Consider the following 24,534-nt stretch of genomic DNA (forward strand, 5'->3'; position numbering starts at 1 on the left):
CTGGCTTTTGGCTGCAGAATATGATTCTGAGCGATACTTGTGGTCAGTCAAGAGAAGGCTATACCTGGAGAGGAACAGATCCCTTCCTGGGGACTGCCAGGGCTGGACACGGCTCCACACCAGCAGCAGCACCTCACGTCACCGCGGTTCCAGGGAACGCTGGGCACAGGCTGCTACAGACAACAGCAGCAATTCCCATCTGAGCACCCGGCAAAGAATGAGACTGCAAAAACCATTTAAAGTGCTCTGTGGAGAGGTTTGATTAGCAAATATAACCCCCCCAGCCTAGACCCCTAAGCCAGGACACCAGTGTTTGATTATTTTATGTTCCTTTTATTTACAAAACGGTTTTACTGTAACTCCTGCAACGTTCCCACTTGTACCTGCACACTCGGAAAGGAACCTCAGTACAGAAGTACTTAAAAAATACAAGTAAATCCTGCAAGGTTGTGCAAAGAGGCTGTTTACTGTGACATTATTTTCCTAGTGGAAGGAAACATTTACTAAATTTTTAAATCCTCACAAAAATGGGTTTTTTCATGCTAAAGCAAACTCAAAAGTAGGCATGAAACCAACATGGAGCTGGATCTGAAGTGTGTTTGCCTTTCCTGCTTCTTTACAAAGGAATTCTTGACTGAGAAGTCAAACACTTGACTTCAGGTTGCCTCACTGCACTTAGAACTTCAACCCCTGACCACATCAGGAGTTGGTGTATCGACTCCTCTCTTCTCTGACAGCTTCATGCTGCTAAGGATGCTGCAGCCATCAACACCTATCCTGCAACAGGGAATAACAGCGGTTAATTGGGGTTGGTGGCTGCGTGCTGCAGCCCCTTGGCTCTGGGAGGAACGGCCTTTGCAGCCTCTGCTCTGTGGCTCCCGGCCATGGTGACCCGATGGGCGTTTCGGGTGCCCCCCGTGCAGGTCCCTACCGTTGGGGCTGGCACAGGTGCCGGTGTGTGGGGGTCACACAGATGGGGCAGAGGTGGCAGATGGGGCTGTGCTGGGGGATGAGGTGAGCCAGGGCCCCCTCTGCAGCCAGGGGGCACACGGGGCAGCTTGCCACATCGCTGTGCACCAGGGAGAGGTGCAGCCGGTCAGCACAGGGCAGGCAGACGGGGCCCTGCGGGCTGAGAGACAATAGTGAGACTCAACAGGTTCATGTCAAAAACCGCTCCTTGCTCCTCTGAGGAACTGCATCAGAGCCACCCAAGGAACCTGTACAAGCCTTGTCCAAATAAACCTCCCCCCAGCGACACTTCTCTTTGCTCCAAGCAGCCCCAGGCAGTTACCCTGACATGGAGCTATTAGCAAGCAGAACCAACTGTCACTTCTTTTAAATGCTTAAGTCCCCCTTTGAGCCGTTTCCTGCCCTGGCCACACCGCACTCACCCCTCGTCCTGCTGGTGGGTCTCCCCCAGCTGCTCCCTGGGCACAGTGGGGTGGCCTTGGTGCTGGGCAAAGTGGGCACGCAGCCAGTTCTCACAGATGGGACAGACGTGGTGGCTGCTGCGGAGGAGCGCCATTGAAGATGTGCATTGGGGGAATAAACAAGGAAATGCAGAACACTTATTTTCTGTTTGAATACATACAGTTCTACTCTGAAATGATTTTTATCCAAGCCCACTGTGGCATCTGTGTATTTTTAAGTGGAAGACAGACCTTTTGTGGTCCGTGGGCTGCTCTGCCTCGCTCTGCTCCGGAGCAGCTTCTCCTGTGCCCTCACCCCTTGGCACCTCCGCAGCTTTGGCAGAACTGAACAGAGAGAGAGAGAATATAACCGGTCTGCAATTGAACCCACAATGCTCCCAGAACAGCTACTGCCCTATGGGATCATATTTTCTAACTAGAAAATATTCTCTGCTGCTAAAGCTGGACTTAAAGGAACCAAAGGACATCAAAATGCACAAATCTGCTCTATTTGTGTGTAGCTGCTTCTCCCCCACCAGAAGTGCCCCCTTGTTCCCTGTTGTGCTTTGCAGGGACCCGTGCAGAGGCAGCAGCAGCAAGGGCCTGTGGGTCATGGTACCTGGTGCCCACCGGGTGTCCGTCGTCGCCGCTGGCGCTGGGCACGCGGTAGGAGCGCGGCGTGCCGGGGCGGGCGCGCAGGCAGCGCTGGCAGGCGGCACACGGCCCCGCCGCGGCGTGCAGCCGCTCCGTGCAGCACCCACACACGTGGCAGCTCGTCCCGTGGCTGCGGAGGAGAGAGAAGGGGGGAGTCCCTCCCGCTGTGCCCCGAGGGCTGGCGGCAAACACCAGCCCCTGGCCTGAAGCAGCCTGTGGGCGCGTTCATCGCAGGGGCGCTGGCGTTGGCGTCAGACGCTGCGTAATCAGGTGCCCTACCAATGTCATCAGGCACAGTCGTAGCTACAAATAGCACCCGTGGGATCCACAGCTACAGCTGGAAGAGTGACACAAGCTTCTGGGCAGCTGAACAAGCAAACGTACCCAAAATAGGACTGCCAGGGCACAGGCTGCTTCTTGCCATCCCTCATCACGGGGGGCATCAGCAGATCCTTCCCCTTCTTCTCGGGCTCTTGTAAGTGGGTACTGTAAGACCTGAAGAGTCAGAAAGGAGAAAACTCACGGAATAAAAAGCAACTCAGCAACATGGAGAGAGAAAATGAACCATGCCAGTGTATACTGAAGGGAAATTCTACCACTCAGCTTAAAGGGAAACAGTCACCCTCAGGGAAACTCGGGATTTATGGGGAGCAGCTTAGGCTTACTTACTGTTTTTTATGGTCTTTCCATCTCATGATGATCCCAGCTAGAAGGGCTACTGGGAAAGCTAACAAACAAAGCAGCAAAAGAAAAAGAACCAACCAAAATTAAGCAGCAAATTTGGTATGTGATTTAAAGTGAAATATTGCAGCTTGGTAACAGAGTGGCAGCAAAACTGTCAGCTCTGGGGCAGCCTGTCACCACCCAGACACTCCCTCTCAGCCAGAACCATGTGAAACCTCTCCTGCAGCTTCTGTGTGTGCTGGGATCAACTCCAGGGCGTGGCCCTCATTTATTTTGTGCTTTTATAGACAGGTTCCTGTTTCTAGTGTATTTTGAACATATTTTTAGCACTCTCTTTTGCAACCTGGATGTTCCAAGCTTCACTAATCTCTTTCAGTGTCTGCCAAGGCCTCTTAAAACAACTTTATCAATTAAAGAGCCACGGGACGTACAGGTTTGGGTTGGCTTCTTACATTTTTTGGCATCTTTCATTTCATCCTTAATTGAGGTAATGGTAACATTTTATACTAAGACACTGACAATCCATCCAGCTGCTTGCAGTGCTGCTGCATCACCTAACAGCAGAGAAACCCCTGAAGCCAGAGACACTCAGTACCAGGAGCAGTAAAACGACTCAACCAGAGCCACTGGCTTCAGGTATTTAACAGCAAATGACAGCTTTGGGGTAGGAAAGTCTATTTTCACTTTTAAACTACTTACCACTGCAGCTGGCGATGAGGATACCTGCTAGAGAGGAAATAATGAAACTGATGTTATAAAAACGAAGCCAACAATGGTGAAAACTAAACAGGGAAGTTCCTTAATCTCTGGCCACAGAATAATATTATTCCAACCCAGACAATCGTAACACTGCTGAGAAGACAAAATGCTATAAAAACAACCTGTCCTTCACAGTAGTTAACACACATCATCATGCTGCTCTTGGGCCCCTCACCCCAGCTCTGTCCACTGAGGGAGCTGAGGTCTGTAGCTCAGGGCTCCCTCCACCCCAGCAGCATCCACAGGCAGCCAAGCTCACGCCAGCGCCTTCGCTGAGATGCTCAGCTGCACAGAGGCAGATTCAAGCATCCAAACTCCTATCCTGCATCACATCAGTTACAGAGCCACTCGGAAGCAGAGAGGGAAGAGAAATAGACAAGGGAACAAGAAATGCAGAAGGCACAGTGAGTGCAGAAACCCAATAGGGTGTGGAGCCCCTGGCACTAAATGTGGGTGCAGTTACAGCAACTCAAAGGACTCTGGGGCAGAAAGCCTCTCCTGAGCTCTCACCTAACCAGTAAGGATTCTCTGCCATCGTCTCTTCTGAGGATTCAGTTTGGTTTGCTGCTGCTGTGGTGCTAACTACAGAGAGGAAAAAATAAAGGAAAAGCACTCAGAATGCTGTCTGATGTAATTCTCCATTCATACATAATATATATAACACTACAGTGAGGAGTAAATGTAGCATGGGCAGGTGACTGCCTACAACAGGGAGAGCTGTGACAAGTGCCACAGGGATCTCTGAATGATACAAACACCCTACAGAGAGAGAGGAGGCTGCTGTCCCACCTGGCTTTATTGTCAGGTGTTGTGGGACATTAGATATAAACTCATTCCCAGGTTTTCCCCACCAGCTTTGCAGTTATTCATACACTTCACACATTGTTTATTAAAAGTCTACCTGTTCCTCTTGAAGAGGAAAAGGTCACCCTGTGTCTGACAGTGCTGAAGGTGGTCTGCAGCAGAGCCTGGCACCTTGCTAAGCACAGACCTGCTGAGCACCACTGCTGTGAGCAGATGCTGCTCTCCTGGACACAAACCCTACAGGAACGCCTTCTCTTCTCCAGGCTGAACAGTCCCAGGCCTCACAGCTTTTCCACCTACAACAGAGGTTCCAGCCCCCTCAGCATCCTGGATAACCACCTCAAACAACCCAGCAATGCTCACCCCTGCATTCAGGAGGAGACCCACTCCACACACCATCTGCCCCGTTCTCTGTCGTACAATGAAGAGTTTTGTTTCCCACGAGCTGGAGCCCAGGCTCACACGTGTACACCACGGCTGAGCTGTAGGTGAACTCCTCTGTGCTGCTGCTGTTGTGCTTCCCATTAGGAATGGCTGGAGGTGGAGGACAAGAAATAGCTGGTGGAGAGAAAGAAAAGAGTTCAGGAGGTGTTCCCTGGGATGTTCTCCTCCAAGATGTGGAGAGAGGAAAACCCAAGGGCTGCTTGCACACAAGGCTCATATTGTACCAGGAGCAGGGACTGAAACAGGAGCACTGACCAGCCTCTCACTACAGAGTAATTTCAGGTGCCTCCCAGCATGCTGCCCTGCTTACATGGGCTGTGGGGGACACCAGGGCCACTGGGCTGCTTGCTTATGTCTTTCACATGCAGAAGGCCCGAGCGATGCCTCTGGTCAGTCCCTGCTCTCACCATGGCAGCTCTCTCCCTTCTAGGGGCATTTCCCTGACTTCACTTAGTAAAATCAACACATGATTCAGTATTTCTGAGCTGGAATATTTGGTATTCCCAGTTAAGCACTGGGCAACGTGACTTACCTTGACAAACTGGAAGCTGACTCCAGGCAACTTCACTGCCCCTTAGTAAGCACCTGATGAGAGATGATGCTCCCTTTAACGAGTACCTGTAGAAGTAAAAAGCACATCAACAAATCAGCTTGTTGTCACCAGCCAAGAACATGTCACCCCAGAGGGCCCGACAGGCAGACTCTGACATCCTGGTCCACATATCAGTGCCTCTGGCCAGGAGACTGGGATGCAGTGGGCAGCTGGCTTCACACTCACCCACGGTTACAAACCACTTCTGCTTTTGCAAGAAACAGATGATCCTTTGCAATAACTTTGCCATGCTCTGGATTTGCTGGAACACCACAAGATTTCCCTAAAAAAGAATAAGGTTATCTGTAGGCCACCACAAGGATAAGGGAAAAAAAAATCAGTGACATACTTTAATGAGTGTAACAACAAACATCAAACAGTAACAGCAACATCAAACCAGGCATCTGATGGCATTCCATCTGAAATGTCATTTCAAAAAGAGCAATCCCACAACACAAAGCAGAGGTGGCGCTGGGGGGAGGCTGGGGGAGGACGTTGGAGAAAAGGAAATGACACAGAGACACTCACTCTGACACAGCTCAGGGACTTGTGACCACGTTAAATTGTCGAGGCAGGTGCTGGTGGGGAGCTGGTCTGTGCTGTTCTCGTAGCCTGGGCGACACGTGTACCTCACCCTGCTGCCAACAGCAAAATAATTCTGCATCCCATCTTCTTGCGATATCCTGGCGAAGGGCAGCCGAGGGGGGCTGGGACAGCTGCCTGGGCACACACACAGCGCACCGTTACACAGGGGAAACAGCAACATTCCCTTTCAGCCGTGTACAAACATAACCCACTGACAATGCCCAGCAACGGCGGTACCAAGAACGTGATTTGTAACTTGTGTAATTAAAAAACCTCCCCAGGTTTAAATGTGAACGTTTGCCCTCTCAATCGTTGAGCAGTGCAGCCTCCCTTGCCAATTCCACCAACGTGTGTCCAGGAGGGTTTGGAAACCTCCCGAGAAGGAGCCTCCACACCCTCCCTGGGCAGCCTGGGCCAGGGCTCCCTCAGCTCAGCACCAAAGGACTTGCTCCTCGTGTTCAGGGGGAACTTCCCATATCCCACCTTATGTCCATTCCCCCCATTCCTATTCCCCTAGATCCTCATCCCTGGGCTTCCCCAAGGCAGTGAACTATTCTTACCAACACACAAGCGCCAGCACATGCCTCCCGGGCACACGGCAGAGTTAGGAAGAAAGGGCAAGAGGAGATTCTCCGAAAAGCAACTTCATCGTGTGCCACTTCGGATGAGGAAACCCCTGAAGCAGCGATTGCCTCAGCAGATGTTTTCACAACAGCGCGTGTCTCCAAGCGAGTTGCCACAGAGAAAGTGAAATACTTACGACCGCAGAACTGCGGCAGGTTGGACCACTGTGAGTTGGTGAGGCACTGCACCGTGTCCTGCAGCAACGGCCGCTTCACAAAGCCCCCCAGGCACCTGTACGTCACTTTGGAGCCGACAGTGAAGCGTTCCTGATGTTTAGCGTCTTCGGGGGGCTCCGCGTGGCTTATATTCGGCAACGGCCCGCAGTCACCTGCCGCAAAACAAACCCGCGCTTGCTGAGGTTGCCGCCGGCGCTCCCGGAGCGGGACACGGAGCACGGGGACGGAGCCGCGGCCGGCGCTCACCCCACGCCGCGGGCAGCAGCGGCAGCAGCGGCAGCAGCAGCGGCAGCAGCGAGCGCCGGCGGCCGCGGCCCATCGCGGAGCGGGGCGGGGTGCGCGGGGCCCCTCCCGCAGAGCGCGGCTGTTGCCCCAGAGCGCGCGTGGGCAGCGGGGGGCGGCGCGGGGGCGGCGCGGGGCAGCGGGCTCTGGGATGGGCGCGGGGGCGGCGCGGGGCAGCGGGCTCTGGGATGGGCGCGGGGGTGGCACGGAGGGCAGCGGGCTCTGGGATGGGCGCGGGGGCGGCACAGGGGGCAGCGGGCTCTGGGATGGGCGCGGGGGCGGCGCGGGGCAGCGGGCTCTGGGATGGGCGCGGGGGCGGCGCGGGGCAGCGGGCTCTGGGATGGGCGCGGGGGCGGCGCGGGGCAGCGGGCTCTGGGATGGGCGCGGGGGTGGCACGGAGGGCAGCGGGCTCTGGGATGGGCGCGGGGGCGGCGCGGGGCAGCGGGCTCTGGGATGGGCGCGGGGGCGGCGCGGGGGGCAGCGGGCTCTGGGATGGGCGCGGGGGCGGCGCGGGGCAGCGGGCTCTGGGATGGGCGCGGGGGCGGCGCGGGGCAGCGGGCTCTGGGATGGGCGCGGGGGCGGCGCGGGGCAGCGGGCTCTGGGATGGGCGCGGGGGCGGCACGGGGCAGCGGGCTCTGGGATGGGCGCGGGGGCGGCGCGGGGCAGCGGGCTCTGGGATGGGCGCGGGGGCGGCGCGGGGGGCAGCGGGCTCTGGGATGGGCGCGGGGGGCGGCACGGGGCAGCGGGCTCTGGGATGGGCGCGGGGGCAGCGGGCTCACCTCTGGGATGGGCGCGGGGGGCGGCACGGGGCAGCGGGCTCTGGGATGGGCGCGGGGGCGGCGCGGGGCAGCGGGCTCTGGGATGGGCGCGGGGGCGGCACGGGGCAGCGGGCTCTGGGATGGGCGCGGGGGCGGCGCGGGGGGCAGCGGGCTCTGGGATGGGCGCGGGGGCGGCGCGGGGGGCAGCGGGCTCTGGGATGGGCGCGGGGGCGGCACAGGGGGCAGCGGGCTCACCTCTGGGATGGGCGCGGGGGCGGCGCGGGGCAGCGGGCTCTGGGATGGGCGCGGGGGGCGGCACGGGGCAGCGGGCTCTGGGATGGGCGCGGGGGCGGCACAGGGGGCGGCGGGCTCACCTCTGGGATGGGCGCGGGCCGGTCTCCTCGCGTCTGCTGCAAAAGGCCGCCTCGGCTTCCAGAGGAAGGCGATGGGGCTCTCCAGACACCCGCTGTCCCTGGCTCTCCTTCAGATCGTTGCTCTGCACCTTCTAGTAAACACCTCTCCCTCCCGCCAAAGCGACCAAGTCCCAAGTGAAAAGAAATAACGCAAAAGGGCAGCATGGGGGTTCTTGCCAGCTCTGGCTGCGGACCCTGCAGCACACCCCAAAGCCGGGAGAGGTAGAGAAGGTCCCATTCACCCCCCAGCACGGGCTCTACTGCATGCAGGGACAAGAGCTGCATCCTCATCAGTGCCTCTCACCCTCTCGGCCAGCACAGCGCAACTCAGGGGCACCAGACCCCCCAATCCATCTCCAAACATCACCTGCCAGTCCCTAGGAACAGACCTCCATGAAGGTTTTTATGCAAGCACAGAGGAGAGGGCTTTCCTCCAGCCTACACACAAAACATGGCAGTGGGGACACCAACATTTCCACTACAACTCTCAGACACAAAACGTCAAACGCGACACTGTGCTGCCTGCAGAGACTCGGGGTGTACTCGAGCCTGGCAGAGAAGTTTGCTTTGGCTCAGCTTGGCACCCACGTGGGAAAGAGCTGCCCTGGGATCCCTGCTAGCAGTTATGGGAAGAGCCAATGGGAAGGTCAGGGCTGCATTTGCTGCCCTGTCCCACTCTGCTGAGCAGCTGCCGGTAAGGGGATGTCACCTCTCCTTTGGGAAGGGCAGCCAGCAGCAGCCTGCCTGCACCTTCCTGCCTCCCTCCCTCTGCCTTTGGTATCCAGGAAACTGTGATGTTTCCACTGAGAAGCTCAAAGTTATCTTTTTTCCCCTCCCTACTTTATTTCCCTTTCCAATACAATTTAATCTCCAAGTGTACATAACAAAAGCATTTACAATGGGGTCAAGAGGTGTTTTCTTAAGAGAGAAGTCCATCAGCCTGGATAATACATTGCTTCAAGATGCTTCCTTGTGAACCTGTTGACAAATTACGTGGAGATGTCTTGGCCACACTTTTACAGGTCACTGGTCCCCTGAGGTCTGAATTGAGATAGTGGCTGCGTAATACAAAAAGTTGTTGTTAACAGGATGCTTTCAGTGCTGGGGAATTCTCTTGCAATAGCTTACAATGACCTGTGTGGGACAGCCAGAAGCATTTGGCAAAGCCTTGTTGCAGTGTGGATCCTCCTCAGGGAGTGGCTCAGTTCCTGCACACGTCAGAACCACCAACTGCTGTAGCTTCAGCCCAGTGAAATCCCCTTCTTAGCGGTTCAGATGAACTCCTTGAACCCGGCTGCTTTCCTACTCAAGGCCATGCAGAGACATTTCTACCTACTGAGACCATTTGGCTCAGCCCAGCCTGATCTCTCCCTCTCTGCCACCCACCTTTGTTGTCCTATTTTGCCCCAGTAACCAACTGAGCACCAAAATCTCTCTCTCTGGAGCTGCCGCAGCAGCTGAGCCCCGCGATAGCAGCTCTGCGCCTGCTCAGCCCGAGCTGCCAAGGGCAACGTGCTTTATCTCGCTCTGGCATCCCTCCCCTGTGTTGCAGAAATCGAGCCAAGCAGATGGCAACGGCAGAAGTGAAACACATGCAGAGGGGAGCTTGGCTTGTGCTGCTCTGTGCACCTACACTGCCAGGCACACACTGGAACAACAGGAAAGTTTCCAGCAAAAACAGGCTGAGCTACCAGAGCTGCTCTTGCCTTTCCCCAGAAACCTGCCCTCAGCTCCCTGCCTGCTCCTGCCATGCCTGCACAGGGCAGCAGCCTGGGGCATTGCCCACAGCTCCCAACGCCTTTCTGGGACTGACTTGCTGGGTCAGAGTCACAGCAGACCTCGGGACTGGGATGGCAAAGTAGGATTCAGACAGGCATGCACCACCTCAGCCTTTTCCACTTACTGGAAACACTCACATTCCCAAACATTACTGTGTGGATTTCCTTCATTCTTTCCTTTCCTGTTTTTTAAAACCACCCAATTTTAAACTTGCACAGGAGGCCATAGACCCAAAAGACCCAGCTCAGAGGTTGTCAAGGGCAGCTCAACACCAGAGAAATGCTTTTCATCCAGTCTCCAGCTGGGTAGTGAGACCCTCCAGTGTGTGTTTTGGCTTTCTTACTCACAATTACATGCTCACAGTCCCCACCCAGACATGGTTTCCAACACAGCTGACACTCACCATCTTTTATGGGTAAAAGAATCCTTTGCAGCGGATGGGGAATCTGTTGTAGCAGCATTTCTGCCATGTCCAGCTTCTCCTGGCTGCCCACGACCTCGCTGGTGTGGAACAAACTCAGCATTAGGGCACTGTCTCTCGCTGCTGGAACAAGGACAGGAGTCCCAGCACTTTTAAGGCTACATGGTACAAAATTCTCTCTTGCTTTGCAATATGGAAAAAAAAGAATCTGCAATAAGGTGAGGGCATGGAAACAACTGATAAAGGAGAATACATTTCATATGAAGCAAAGCTGTTTTAAGAGGAGGTCAGTGCAGACAAATCTGAGCTTTGAACCAGATGCCCAATGAGTGAAAAAGACAATTTGTACAGAGAAAAACTTATAGAAGAAAAGAACATGATGAAAAATAAAAATAACAATCACTCACTCCCACAAAATGATGCAACTTTAGACCATTTCAAGTTTTCAAAGCAGCCGGCTTGGGGGAGGAGCCCAGAGATCCCCATGTACTTTGGAACACACAAGGATCCTTGTCTGGCCCCAGGAGAATAGTAACTCTGGGTTTTGTACAAAGGCAGGACAAATCTGAAGACTGAGGTGGCACAGCTCCCTGACACTGAAGAGAAACAAGGGAGAAAACAAAAACTCCAGGTATAAGACTGGGAGTAACCAGGGAGTCCCATTGACGAGTTCCCCTGAACTCCAAATGAGCCTCCAGGACTGACCTGGTGTCCTGGAGAAAGAAGAAGAGTGGGAGAAGGAGATGGTATTTTGGAGTGACTTTTTATAAAGGCTGAGCTTCCTTTCCCACGTGGAAGCCTTCTTAGCTGGTCGGATGCCGTTTCCACGGGAACCTGAAAGGGTGAAGATCACACTGGGAGGTTCATCAAACTGCTTTCTTGTACAAAAAGTGGTGAAGGAGCAAATTAAATTGTGAAACATGGGACTTAACATGGAATCATTTCAACTCACTCTGGGGAGGAGGCTTCTTTCCCATTTCTTTTGCTCCAAGTTTGCCAGCTGTGCTTTTCTCTGGGGCACAAAGAGAAGGATTTCTAGGAGCACTCTGCCTTCCCCACACAAAGCGTTCACTCCTCACTCATTTTAGCAGCAAGGCATTTTGTCTCTTCAGAGTTGCAGCCTGACCTACAGCTGACATGCCCTGGACTAAGCAATCACAACACTTTCAGCTGCTACATACTAAATACTGAACCCGTGTAACTGCTAAACCCAACTGAAACCACCTTTGCATCGAGGCGCAGCTCCGCTCCAGACTCCGTTTGTTTTGTCCGTACTCGTACAACGGATGCTCCTGTTTCCAAGGAGCTGGAAGCCCGAGTTGCAGCTGTAAGTCACCGTGGAGTTATACACAAAGCTTTCTACACCTTTGCCATCATGTTTTCCATTGCTAACTTGAGGAGGTGAAGAGCAGGTAATTACTGCAGGAGAGAAGGTCAACGTGAGTCTCACTAAAAACTGTAACGATAATGACAATGCAAAACGGTTCTTAAGGGTCCACCTAAGAGTCCTGAAGAGAATATCCTTTCTGGATAACTGTAGATGGGTAACTAGCACTGCCTTTGTCTAGATCATATCTCTCCTCTTTCTGAAGTGTTTCCATTGGCACATTTTTCTCCCTCTCCCTCCAAGGGTTACCAAAATAAACAGGCAACTCATCACGCTCTGGCTCATGATTCATCCCATCACCTGCACTGCTACCTTAAGTCATGAGAAAATACGTTGTTCTTGTGGGAACAAACCTGCTGAAATACAGTGTCAGCAACAAAATGGTTATTTCTCAGCTGCAGCTTTGGTGACAGATCTGCCACACAACGTCAACAAAAACAACGTGTGAAGCAGAGTTAGACTAATCATCATGAGGCAGGATCTGCTGGAGCCAAAAGTAAGGTTGCAGTGATCTTACATTCACAAGTTGGAAGTTTACTCCATTCAACATCATTTCCTTTAAGCTGACACCAGATGAAATCATTCCCATTTAATTTGTACCTAAGTGAAAACACACAAGAAAAGAAAACTTTGTGTAACCCTCCAGAAACTGAGAGAAATTTCTCTCCTCAGAACCAGTGTGATCAGGAGCACAGAAAGGGGAGTTTTAAAGCAACCAAATGTGCAGATAACAGGTGAGCTACTTCACTTTGCTTTCTGTCAGGATGCCTGTGAGTCTGCTCTCAGGCAATCCTCTCCTTTGACTCACTGCAAAGCAAATCTTTCATTGCAAGGACCAGCGGAGCTGCAGCCGGCAGCTGATGGAGCACACGGCAGGTCCCAGACAGCACCGAGCTCCGGTGAGCATTCGTGGGGGAAGTTTGCTCAATCAAGGACTATTTCTCCCTCTCTGTTCGCTGGCAGTGAGCAGTGCTGGGATTTAGGCTGCTGTCACCCAGCAGGATGAGGTGAGGAGGTCTCTCCTGAGCACACAACAGCCTCTCAGTGCCACCTCCTCCTGAGCACGCGGCTTTGGGGCTGGAAGGGTTTTGCTGCAGTTTTGCCAGAGGTGCAGATGGCAGCAGCCTGTCAGTCTGCCTTCTCAGCTGCTTCCTGCAAATAAACTCCACTACACACAGCAGGGACCAGTGAGGGGCACCGGGGAGCTACATCTCATCGAAGTGGCTTGCTGGAAACTGAAGCATCTTGTCCTGACACCTCTCATACCTTCCCCAATCTCTGAGTTACATCCTCCTGTTCAAACAAATTCATCATTTGGACATGATGCATAGTATCTGGTCCTGCTTAGATGGATAACATTATCCCTCCACCCTGATGTGTATTTCCAAGGAAATAACCGAACCCCAGAAGGGTGGGACGTGCTGTCATTTCCCCAAACTCCATCCTAAGGGACCATCTGGAGAAACAAACCATCTGCTATGTTTGAAGCAACTGCAAAGACTGGCAGAAGAGCCCAGGTGATGCCAAGGTGCCTCCTACTAGGAAGGCAGGAATATTAGCTGGAGTCTGAAGAGGTGAATTTTGCAAGTCAGTCTGCTACGTGTGTGCCCTGATTGAAAGCAGATAGAAAGCATGAGTCAGCTCACTGGCTGCTGGAAACTCTGCTTCATTGCACTTTCCTAGCTGAACATCATTCTACTTTTAAAATACAGACTATCCTATTTTGTTCACTGTCCCTCAAACACATGAAATTGAAGTATTTTAAGTAACCTGTTATGAAGGCTATAGCTATGAACTGACAATACAACCAGCCCTGTTGGGATGAATACCCTAGGGCAGTTGAATTGCCTCTGGATGATACTTGAAGGAAAAGGCAGCCTTAAATTCAGTCCCAGTTCCTCCCTTCCCTCCAGCTGTCTTATTCCCTCACAGCCCAAAGCTGTAATTCCAGCAGGAAAAGCAGCCCTATGCTCTGCATTCGGAGCCACGCTGCAGCAGCGATTGTGAAATAGCCCAGTCTGTGCCCACGGGGTCACTGCATTGACTCAGAGCTGTGTCCCAGCTTTGGCACCAGTGGACTGGGTGGGAGCATCACCCCACAACTCACCCCTCTTCGCAGAACATATTTGCTCTTGCACCAAACTGCAGGTCTGTCAGAGGAACCACTCTGCCCCTGGGCAGCCTCCCTGGCTCACCACAGGACCTCCCTGCAGAGAACGAGGCCAGGGTTAGTGGCAGCAGAGGGATGGACAGATAAACAAAGTGAAACAGAGGACAGGCAGAGAGGTATATACAAAGGTACCAAAGTTCCCCTGTGTCACAGCCAAGAGGGCAGGAGGCAGACTGAGCTGCAGGTGTATCAATCAGGTAGCTGTCAGGATGACAATGACCTGGCTGCATTTCAGGACGTGGGTTCAGAGCAGGCCAGCAGCTGCTCCCAACTTCGAGCTGTTTTTCAGCAAGTGGAGTGGAACAGAGCAGAGATACTCACTCCTGCACAGCTCAGCAGCTTCTGACCACACCAGGTTTTCAAGGCAAGTGCTGGTTGGGGAGCTTTCTGAGGTGTTCTCGTAGCCAGGGCGGCAGACGTAGCTCACATTGGTCCCAACAGGGAAGAAATTAATCCTCTCGTCCGCCTTGGACAGAGCAGCAAACCGCAGCCTTGTCGGGGCACCACAGCTCCCTGGCAGCCAAGGGAAGGAGGTGTGAGCAAAATGAACCTTGGGATCAAAGAAATGCTCTGACTACGGTGCCTTTGGGAAGCTCCTCAGGCTCACCGCAGGGCACGTGTGTTCCCTTAGCGGGCTGCTGGGAGGTGTGAGGGATGTCTGGGCCCCGTGCAGGTGAGAAGGGGCAGCTCAGGGGCTCGGGGACACACGGACATCCCGAGCAACAGGCAGTGCCTGGCTGCCCCGCTGGCAGCACACACAGCTCTGGGAAGCAGGCTGGGACCTCGCAGCGGGGATGGTGCCGGTGCAGAGCGGCCACTATTCGGGGCAGAGGTAGTGAGCAAAGCGAGAGCCAGGGCAGAGCTGGTTCAGGGCAGGAGGTACTCACGGCCACAGGGCTCGGGCAGCTTCGACCAGCGCGCGCCGGGCAGACACTCCACTGTGTCCGACCTGCCGGGGATTTTGAAGGCCCCTTCAATGCACGAGTACGTCACCCTGGAGCCTACGGGGAAGCTGCTGAGGGGCTCGGTGCTGGAGGGTCTGGAGTGGTTCATGTGAGGTGGGGGCCCACAGACACCTGCAACAGGAGAAGACCTCCTTGAGTGAGGAGCCCAGTTCCCCGACAAGCGTCCAAGGAGGGCAGCTGGACTGGCACAGGCCAGGGCAGAGCTGCATCCATCAGAGCATCAAGCAGTGGGTCCCTGAGATTGGTGGTATCACCCACCCCAGCCCCTGAGCAGCAGGGTGGGATCTGGGCAGTTGTCACTGGTCCTCCCCATGCATTGCATGCCCTCATACTCACTGTGAGCCAGAGGCACGCCTAGGAGACCCAGCAAGGCCAGGAGCAGCGTGGGGTGCCCAGAGCCCCATGCCCTGGCAGATGCCCTGCAGCTCAGGGTGCCTGGATGCTTCCCCTGTCCCGGTTCTCCAGACTTCATTTTGCAGCAGTTCCTGTGCTCCTCTGTCGAGCACCGCTGGCTCCAAGGAGCAGTTTCGGAGGCTGGGATGCAGCAGAGACTCCTCAGCCAAGCCTCCCTCAGCCAAGCCTCTGGAGCAGTGTAAACCTTTCCAGAACACCCATGGAGCTAAACCCTTAGGCATGGACACTGAGAGCTGCCAGGAGTGGGGGACAACCGCCATCCTCCTGCCCCACCATAAGGGATGGGGGAATAACTCAAGCCTTTAATTTCACCTGAGAGTGGCAGCGAGTGCTGGCTAGCACAGCTTTCCCAAACACAAACACTACCAGAGCAGACAAGAGCCCCTGCCCCAGCCCCCAGCTGTATCCAGGGTAGGAACATGCCCACTTAGTCATTTGCTGGCAGGTAGCACAGCACAGATCTTACATAGCCAGAATTAGTGAAACAAAAAAGAAAAGCATTTTCCCTGTCATTGGTTAATTATTGGTTAATTATTGCTCTTCCTGATTGTCTGACTCATTGGTAATTAGGAATGGGTGTGAGCAAACATATCTGTGTACTGACTAACACCCTGAAACATCTCCTCTGACCTCAGTCAAGACTACTCAAACACAGACACGTGCAGGATGTAACACCCAGTTGTTATTCATGCTTATGGATTTCGAACCATGCACAGGGAGATAAAACACTTTCTGTTTCTGCAGTGCCAGGTGAGGGGATGGGCTAGTGGGCAAACACCCACCCTGTGCTGCCCTCGGGGAAGCACAGCCCTCCAGAACCAGCCAAGCAATGATTCTTGCAGCTCCTCTTTCCTTTCCAACAGATAGGATGGAATTATCAAAAGGCAGACACAGCTGTCATTGCAATTGCAGCTTTATTACAGTCCCATGGTACAGGGACACCGCTCTGGTCCTGGATGCTCCCTGCCCACACGCTTCCCTGCTGCTGGGCCTCGCAGAAACAATCCAGCTGCTTCCTCCTCTACGGTCTTATTTCCACAAAGATGCAGCGAGTGGCACTGCTGTGGCCTCAGACACACCTGCCCCACTTGAGAAGAAAATCTGGCTTGTTTTGCTAGAAAACAGGCTTTGAAGTTTTCTTCATTGTACCCACTCTGAAGGGCACAATTAGGCAAAGTGCTGGCTCACAACAGCACGTGAGCAGAGTGGCAATGGGCTGCAGCAGCTGTGGGTGAGTGTGGGCTGGGGGCTCCTACCACACATGTGTCTGTCCACAGTCTCTGCTTGGTGCTGGCAAACACTCCCTGTCCCCTCAGTTCCCTTCCACCCGCTCACATGTCAGTGCAACATCTAAATACAAAGCTCTAAAGTGTATGAAGTGATGTAGAAACCTAACCCAGGGAGCTCAGAGAGAGACAGAAGTTGTCAGTTTCTGACTCCCCACATGGCCAAATCTGTTCCTTGGCTGATTGATAGATTTGGTTCTGGCTACGTAACTATTAGAATGAATTATGAATGCATAAAAGATCCTCAGGCAGCACAATTCTACCACACAAAGAGCACGGGTCCCATGACACCAGTGGTGACAGTCAGCCATATGCTGTGGGTCTCAGCTCCTTTTCAAGCTTCTGGATCTCCAGGTGCAGTTTCTGGATTTCCAGCAGAGTTTTCAGTTCTGCCAGAGGAATTCCACACTGGAAAGTTTCCCTGTTTCGAAGAATCTTCTCACATGTATCACGCTTTTTCTTTAAAGAACAAAAGAAAAAAAGAGACAGAAGGGATGAGACTCTTTTGCAGGGACCAACGTGCTGAGCATCCCCCTTGTGCTGCAGCCCTGCACAATCCCTGCTCCTGCTGCCACACCAGTGCTGGTGCAAGCCAGGACGCCCTTGGCTTCTTGGCCACGCTGCTGGCTGGTGGTACTTACACACGTGGGTGCTGGTATCCAACTGCCTTTAGCTGAGCAGGTACTTTCTGAACTAACTCCTCGCCGGCCATCGCGTTTGCAGTAGAAGGACAGAGTTTCATTCACCTCGTACCACAGCTTAGGAGAGTAAATCCCCAAGTCATCCTGTCCAGAGGGTTTGGGACACCGAACTGCCAGGAAAACATAAGGTAATGGGAGGAGATGGGGAAGAAAACACCCTGCAGATTGCCCCCTGGTGATTCAAAGGAGCAGCACCCCTGGCCTGTGCAAAGCTGGGTCTGGCACTCACCTGGCTGGCAGGAGGGCAGGGCAGGGTGCCAGGCGCCGTCAGCTAGGCACCGGCTCTCGGCAGCGCCATGCAGCACGAAGCCTTCGTCACAGGAGAACTGCACAGTCGCCCCGTAGGGAAACGTGAACCTCTGCACAGTCATCCTGCCCCTCTCCACCGTGGGCTTGGGGCAGCGAACCACTGCGAGAGAGCAGAGAGGGGAGGGCTGGGTTTGGCTGCTACACCCTCCCCCAGGGGCAATGGGGAGCCAGGTCGGGTGAGGCAGAGCTGCTCTTCCTGATGCTCTCTGCATCAGTTTTATATTTAAATGAAAGGATTGTCCCTCAGATGCCTGGAACAGCCCCAGAGAGACTCCCCCAGTCCCTGGTGTCAACAAACAGCTCGTGGTGCTGAGACCTTTGCACGGGAGCAGAGGAACCACGCGGTCATTAAACCACTCTGGGTCTGGAGCTCCCAGATCAGGGCAGGTAACGGGCTGAGGCTTAGTCCCAGCATTGCACCCAGTCCCAGTGTCACTCCAGGAGCAGTGACTCACCCCTGCACTCCGGGGCAGGTCCGCTCCACGTCAGGTTCAGCCCGTCGTCGGAGGTGCAGTGCAGGGAGCGCTCCCCGATGAGGGACAGGCCCTCGGCACAGCTGTAGGTCACCTCTGCGCCGTAGGGGAACTGCTGCCGGCCCGAGCCAGAGTGCTGTCCGTTGGGGATTTGGGGAGGGGGAGCACAGACTGGAGGACAAAGGGAATTGGTAAGAGAAGGAACGGACACTCATTGTACTCAGGTGATAATCCAAACCACTTCTGGGAAATCAGTGCAAGAGTTACCCTCATGCTGGTAAAGAGGCAAATTCACAGAAGTTGCCACTTGGCATCTTCCCTCTTACAGCAGCTGAAGGCTCCCACTTCTCCCTCAAGCTCGCACCTAGGTCAAGTCTCTGGGGAGAGGACACCTGAGTGCCTTTAGCCCTCTGAGCTGGTGATCATCACCCGTTTCCCAGACACAGATGCTGAAGGCACGTCACCTCTTGACTGCTGTTCCCGAATCCCAGGGCATGAGGTTTCCCCTCAGCGCGGTGTGACACGTACCTTTATCACAAAAGGGCAGCGGGGGAGCCCAGCTGGCATCGGCCTGACACTCAGTCACCTCCTGGCCCCTGAGGATGTAGCCTGGATCACACGCCAGCCTCAGCCGGGTCCCAGCTCTGTAGTCATGTCTGGATTTATAAACCTCTCTTCCATGAGCAGCATCTGGCTTTGGGCAATGAGGTTCTAGAAACAACGAAAAGTTCCTGCAGTCAGAAATCAGTGTTTGTCCAGCCAAAGTGTCTCAGCAACTGTCACCCACCTGGAGAGCACTCGGGAACCGCCGGGTCCCAGCTGCCATCGCTCGTACACTGCAGCACGAGGCTGCTGCTGTGGCCTCTGAAGGCATAACCATCCTCACACGTCACTTCCAGCCTGTCTCCGAACACGTAACTCTCTTTGGCTTCCCATTCATGCGAGAGCCTCACATTGCTGATGTCTGCACTGGGGCAGCGAATTCCTGAGAAATCCCAAACACCAGCAAGTGTGAAATCACAGCAAAGCTTTTGTAAGACAATAACACACCACAGCCAGTGACAAGACAAGAGGAAACAGCCTTGAGCTGCACCACAGGAGGCTGAGATTGGAGCTGAGGAAGAACTTTTTCCCTGAGAGGGTTGTCAAGAGTCACAGCAAAGCCCAGAGATGTGCCAAGCTGGGCACCCAGAAATCTCCCTCTCCCCCCGACCCTGTGATGTGCACAACAACAGACCATGTACAGCAATAATCAGCAATGATTTTGCCAAATCAGAAGGGCCAGGAAGGCGAAGGAACACACACTTACTCTCACAAGGCTGGGGGGTTTCACTCCATGTAAAATCTGGCAGACACTTAACGTGCTGCGTGGTTTCTCCCGTGCTGAACTTGTGGCCCTCCCTGCACTCGTAGGTAACGACAGTGTCCACAGGAAACAAGTCGCCAGCAAGTTTTGCTTTAACAGCATTCTGTACATCTGGAGGATCATCACAGCTACCTGCGGATGAAACACCCATTTAGGGATGTTGCCACACAGCAAGGCCCATAGCAGTTTGCATCACGAGAGCATCTGGGTACAAAACGTGGGTTCCTGGTGTTCTTTCCGCGATGCGCCTCATCGCCTGAGTTCAGGGGTGCTGACAAGGGAGTGCAAAGGAGACAAATGAAAACACAAGGAACGATTTTGGACCGTGTGGTACTTCCCACTATCATAACAAGATGTAATTTCTAACCAGTTTATACTCTCTGAGGCTCTACCAACAAAGCTTTAAGAATGTTAACTCTAGAGAGGTAAAATCAGCCCCCCTGAATCCCAGCGGGGAATGGGACAGGGCCCTGGGCCATAAACTCCTGAAGCCACCTTAGCACTACGGAGAGATGAGAAGCTCAACGCTGGAGCCACCACCTTCGACGCTTTCTTAGATGGGTGTGAGCTCCAGTGAGGCAAAGCTGCCGCAGCAGGCAGAGCAGTGCCGCCCCCCTGCCCCACGTACTGCGCTGGCAGAGCGGCAGCGGCGGGGCCCAGCGCCCGTCCTGGCCGCAGGTCGACACGTCGCTGCCGCTCAGGCTGTGGCGGAAGTCGCAGTCCAACAGGACCGTGTCCCTGTAGTTGTACCGAAGCTGGTAGCGGCTCAGCAGCTTCCCGTTCTGCAGGCTCGGGGGCTCACAGGTGACCACTGTGACAGGGAAATGCCACCACTTAGGAACCAGCCTTTGTGCTGGAGACGGGGGAGGAGAAACCATTCTCACAGCATAAGGCACTGAAAGGGCTGCAAGTGGACATGACAAGGCAGCAGGCTGGTAGGATGAGCTTTCTATCAAGGCAAAGAGTAAAAAGAACACAGGACAGGCAGCAGGTCTCACAGCAGGCTGTGGGATGGTTTCAGGCATTGTGTTTTACACAGCTGGCAGGCACCATGCGCTGCCTGGGCTGCAGACACTCATAAATCCCATGGCCACCCCGCTGCTGCACGGTGACTGTGAGCAGTCACAGCCCCTGTGAGGGGACAGCCTAACTCCTGCTACTGCCGCCAGACTCAGAGGGGCTCATCTGCAACAGGCAATCCAGCAAGATAAAGGAGAGATGGCTCTGAGGAGGAAAACAGCTTTATCAGAGCAGACAGTGGGCAGCAGGGAAGGGGCTGTGGCAGGTCCTGCTGCCGTGCCCCTGGGAGGAACACACCTCACCCTGTGCAAGGGAGATGCTCACCTTTGCACTCTGGGGCTGGTTTGCTCCAGACACCATTTACGTTATCTGTGGTTGTACAGAAAATAGAGGCATCTCCCACCAGCGAGAAGAGTCTCTCTCCCCGTTTGTCAGTGTGGCACCAGTAAGTGACAGATGCGCCGTAATGGAAGAGCTCTTTGCCAGCTCCACTGTGCTCACCGTTGGCTATTTCTGGAGGGGGTGCACACGGTATTGCTGGGGAGAGGGAGGGGAGAACAAGAGGGAAAACTTGATTTGTTTTGAGCCAAAGGTGTGGTAAGAAAAAGATTAAAACACGAGGTGCCAAACGTGTCAGAAATTAAGGGCAGGTCTCACAGGAGCTGCACAGCAGCCCAGAGGCAGAGCTCTGCCCTGGGCACCGAGGGGCTTTGGGATACATTGGTCTCACATGTAGCTGCCTAAAAAAGTCCTTCCAGACTCCACTGTGCATCAAGCAGCTGAGATCCTCAGTAGGGCGACACAAGGGCTCCTTTCTGCACCCCCCGTGACATTCACGCAGTAGATTGATCCAGGAGCTCTACTTACGCTCACAGAAGGGAATATCTCTGTCCCATGTAACACCCCCACCCTGAATCACACATCGAATCTGGGAATTTCCAATCAGCCTGTACCTGTGTGAAACAGAGGAGAGAGACTGATTCAGACTCAGTTTTGATGCCTCACCTATAACTTCTCCATCTGGACGGACTTTGGCTTCCTTGTCATAGCTACAGCTGGTCACAAATTTGCCATCAGTGCCATTTGTTCAACGACACACTGGCTTTGGACAAAGGCACTTATACAATAAAAACAATTTACATGGTTTCTAGGGAAAAACATCTGCTCTGTCAGCCAGCTGCTGCAGAGCTGCAGCTCTGAGTTCAGCATTGGAAGTGGTTTAATTGGAAGTGGTTTAGAAAGGGTCAGGGGAGTGAACTTGAGTTCAAGAAGAACTGCCTCAAAGTATGAGAAAACTCAGCCAGTCTTAAAGCTCTCAAAGGAAATCTTAAAAGATATTTCAGTCCTGCAATTACCTGCACTGGTAAGGCTTCTGACAGCACAGGCTTTAATCTAAAGGGAAAAGAGCTCAGAGAAGTTGCTGGGGAAGAAGAGGAGCCACGGCCCGAGTCCTCCTGGCTTACCCAGTGTTGCAGGTGAAGTTCACTGCTGAACCAAAACTGAAGTTTTCTGTTAGGATGAGTCTGCCATTGGCTGGCTCTCCAGGGTAGGTACACAGCTTTGCTGGGGAAAAACAGGACTGGAGTTAGGTCTTATTTCAGTTTCTTGAAGGACTGGGAAAATGCAGCAGCAAATCAGAAGATTCCTCCAATACTGAGCAAGGGGAAGAGTCAGAGACCTCCAGCTATCCCCTCCAACTCTAAATTATTCCATGACTCATGATGCTGTTAAGACTCACATCACGACCTGCAGCCACCCTCTGCAGTCCAAGTGGGGATTTGCAATAACCCTGGCAAGGACAACAGCATTTCTGCACAGTGAAAGGCTTCTCCTACTGCAAATTGGAAATACTTGTTTTGAAACAAGAGTTGCAAGATGCCTGAGCAGAAGAACATCCTTTGAGTCAACAATCAAACACAGCCAGAACTGGACACATGGCTCAGACGAGGCCTCACCAGGGCAGAGTAGAGGAGGAGGAGAATCTCCTTCGCCCTGCTGCTCACACTCTTCCTAATGCTCCCCCGGGATGCCACTGGCATTTGCCACGAGGGCACTTTGCTGCTCATGTTTTCTGCTGCCCACCAGCACTCCCAGGCCCGTCTCTGCAGAGCTGCTCTCAGCTTTTGCCATCAGAACACCACCAGTGCTGACAGCACCAGCAAACAAAAACCAAGCAACCAAAACCACGAGCGACCCCCAACCAGACTCACGCGTGCAGATGTCCCTGGAGCCGTGCCACGTGCCGTCTGACCCGCAAAGCAGCGTGTTCCGGGCTTGAACGTTCCTGGTGTAACCCGGCCGACAGACGTATCCCACCACGGACTCGGAAGGGAAGGTGGCCGTGGCCTGGTACTGCGGCTTGAGCTCGGCAGATGTCAGCCGTGGCGGAGCGTCGCAGGTGCCTGCAGACAGAACCTCCCTCAGAAAGATGCCAGGAGGAAAACGGGGGTTGTTCAGGCCTGATCTACTCTGAAAGTCCAGGTGAGGAGACTTCAGTGGCCTTAAACCACTGAAATAAAGAGCAGCAGCAAAGCCTGTGACTGGGGATGGCTGAGGCTGGCAGGAACAGGAGAGGAGCATCACCCCAGCCGGTCCTGTGCTCCTCATATCTCAGCAGCTTCAAGGGCTGTCACAACATCCAGGTAAACCATTTCCTCTCCCCAGTTAGTCAACTCATTGCATCTTTTTCTCAGCTGGAATAGTTTAACATCTGCTTTACAGAGAAAGGAAAAAGGGCAAAGGAAGATGGATTCTGATCCCAAAGATTTACAGTGCTCTGCAAAGGCAACAAGCAAAAGAGAAGGATCTAAGTCTTGTGAACTCCAGGAGAAGGTTTTCCTTTGAGGAATCTTAGTTTTTCCTGAGTCCCTCTCTCCATGTTTACTTACTCTGGACAGCCACAACAAGAGCAGCAGCAAGGAATAACCCAAGGACAGTGCCACAATCACTCTGCCTCCCCATCTCCAAAGCTGGCATCTCTCTTTACTCCCTGCCTGCAAGACCCCACTGAAGTTACCACATTCTTTTTCCAGGCCAGATATCTGTAAAAAACAGCAGGGAGATACTTACACTCAGAAAAACCATAGCATGTAGGGACAGTCTCATTTCTCCATCCCCAAGCAGACCTTACAGCCGTGGCTGGGGAGCAGAAGCTCCAGGAGCTATTGCAATACTCAGAGCAGAGTGGCCCCTCTCCAGCCCCAGACCCAAAGAGATGTGAGTTTTGTGCAAGTAACACTAACTGGAGTAAGGCTGTAAAGCATACACATAACTCAGGAGACCAAATTGCTTGACAAAATGGAATCTAGGTGCAATTTGGACTCATCTGACACCCCTAGAGATCAGCATTTATGTTCCAGCTGCATACCTTCCTCCTGGAAACAAGAGTCTTTCTTGATGCTTTCTGCCCTGCACCTAACACTTCTCGTGGCTGTTTCATTCCTCTGCCTTTCTTCCAATTCTTCTTACAGCTCTTGGTTTAATTTCATTTACTTTACTAATCTTTGTGCCTGCTAGAGTTGCAAGAAAGCACCAATCCATTTCCTAAAAGAACACTGCCTAAAGCTGTATGGGCCAAGTGATCTTACCTGAAGGTCTGGCAGAAGGAGATGGAGAGACCCGGTGTGTTTGGCTCTTGCAAGACAAACTGATGACTGTCCTCACTCTGTCCCCCAGCTCCAGGCACCACAGTGCTAGAGGAGGAGTTCTGATATGCCTACAAGAACAGATATGGCTCCCTGCAGAAAAGCTGGAACTCTGCAGATTGGGCCAGTTGACCCATAAATCATTAACTCCTCCTCTGGGCAAGAAGGAAGCAGCTCGTTCAACCCACAAATCAAAACACTAGAAAACTAAATGCAACCCAAGCAGATGTTGAAATTGTTTGTTTTCTGTGTGGAGCTGCCAACTCTTTGTTGAAATGCTCCTTCCAGAGCAGGACACTGCCCATTCCACCCTCCAGCAATGGCACCTGGCCAGTGCTTGGCTCCAGACAATGCCCAGAGACACTGTGGTGGTCTCCTCAAGGAGATTGCTCCACCTTAGGACATGGCAACCATA

The 24,534-nt window shown here is 53.6% G+C and overlaps 2 protein-coding genes and 1 long non-coding RNA gene across 8 annotated transcripts; all 3 read right to left on the minus strand.

Annotated features, from left to right (window-relative positions):
* Positions 1–31: 31 nt before the first annotated feature.
* CD55 (CD55 molecule (Cromer blood group)) lies at positions 32–7,054 on the minus strand. 6 transcript variants are annotated; one of them, XM_062013780.1, is made up of 15 exons: positions 6,978–7,054; positions 6,692–6,883; positions 5,875–6,066; positions 5,533–5,629; positions 5,287–5,372; positions 4,674–4,868; positions 4,017–4,088; positions 3,447–3,470; positions 2,733–2,790; positions 2,448–2,567; positions 2,029–2,193; positions 1,662–1,754; positions 1,392–1,508; positions 932–1,129; positions 313–777 (listed from the first exon to the last, which is right to left on the minus strand). In XM_062013780.1, exons 1-15 carry the CDS (start codon positions 7,048–7,050, stop codon positions 684–686), a joined length of 1,776 nt encoding a protein of 591 aa, XP_061869764.1. In that variant the 5' UTR covers positions 7,051–7,054; the 3' UTR covers positions 313–683. The 6 variants fall into 6 exon arrangements, with proteins under 6 accessions (XP_061869768.1, XP_061869764.1, XP_061869766.1 ...); XM_062013782.1 differs by having other exon boundaries at positions 2,448–2,558; positions 3,447–3,473; XM_062013781.1 differs by having other exon boundaries at positions 1,392–1,505; positions 3,447–3,473.
* Positions 7,055–10,738: 3,684 nt separating this feature from the next.
* LOC133627562 (uncharacterized) lies at positions 10,739–11,359 on the minus strand. Its single transcript, XR_009820294.1, has 3 exons — positions 11,337–11,359; positions 11,090–11,218; positions 10,739–10,980 (listed from the first exon to the last, which is right to left on the minus strand). It is a non-coding gene; the product is annotated as an uncharacterized LOC133627562 (long non-coding RNA).
* Positions 11,360–16,215: 4,856 nt separating this feature from the next.
* Positions 16,216–24,239, minus strand: LOC104563032 (C4b-binding protein alpha chain-like). The gene is made up of 14 exons (XM_062013777.1): positions 24,063–24,239; positions 23,364–23,516; positions 22,686–22,877; positions 21,939–22,038; positions 21,343–21,428; positions 20,800–21,012; positions 20,084–20,266; positions 19,399–19,587; positions 18,877–19,074; positions 18,618–18,800; positions 18,072–18,260; positions 17,537–17,716; positions 17,248–17,417; positions 16,216–17,065 (listed from the first exon to the last, which is right to left on the minus strand). The coding sequence occupies exons 2-14, from the start codon at positions 23,449–23,451 to the stop codon at positions 16,910–16,912; spliced, it is 2,127 nt and encodes a 708-aa protein (XP_061869761.1). The 5' UTR covers positions 23,452–23,516; positions 24,063–24,239; the 3' UTR covers positions 16,216–16,909.
* Between the last annotated feature and the right edge of the window lie 295 nt (positions 24,240–24,534).

Source organism: Colius striatus, chromosome 22 (genome assembly GCF_028858725.1).
Source record: "Colius striatus isolate bColStr4 chromosome 22, bColStr4.1.hap1, whole genome shotgun sequence".
NCBI classification, from domain to species: Eukaryota; Metazoa; Chordata; class Aves; order Coliiformes; family Coliidae; genus Colius; species Colius striatus.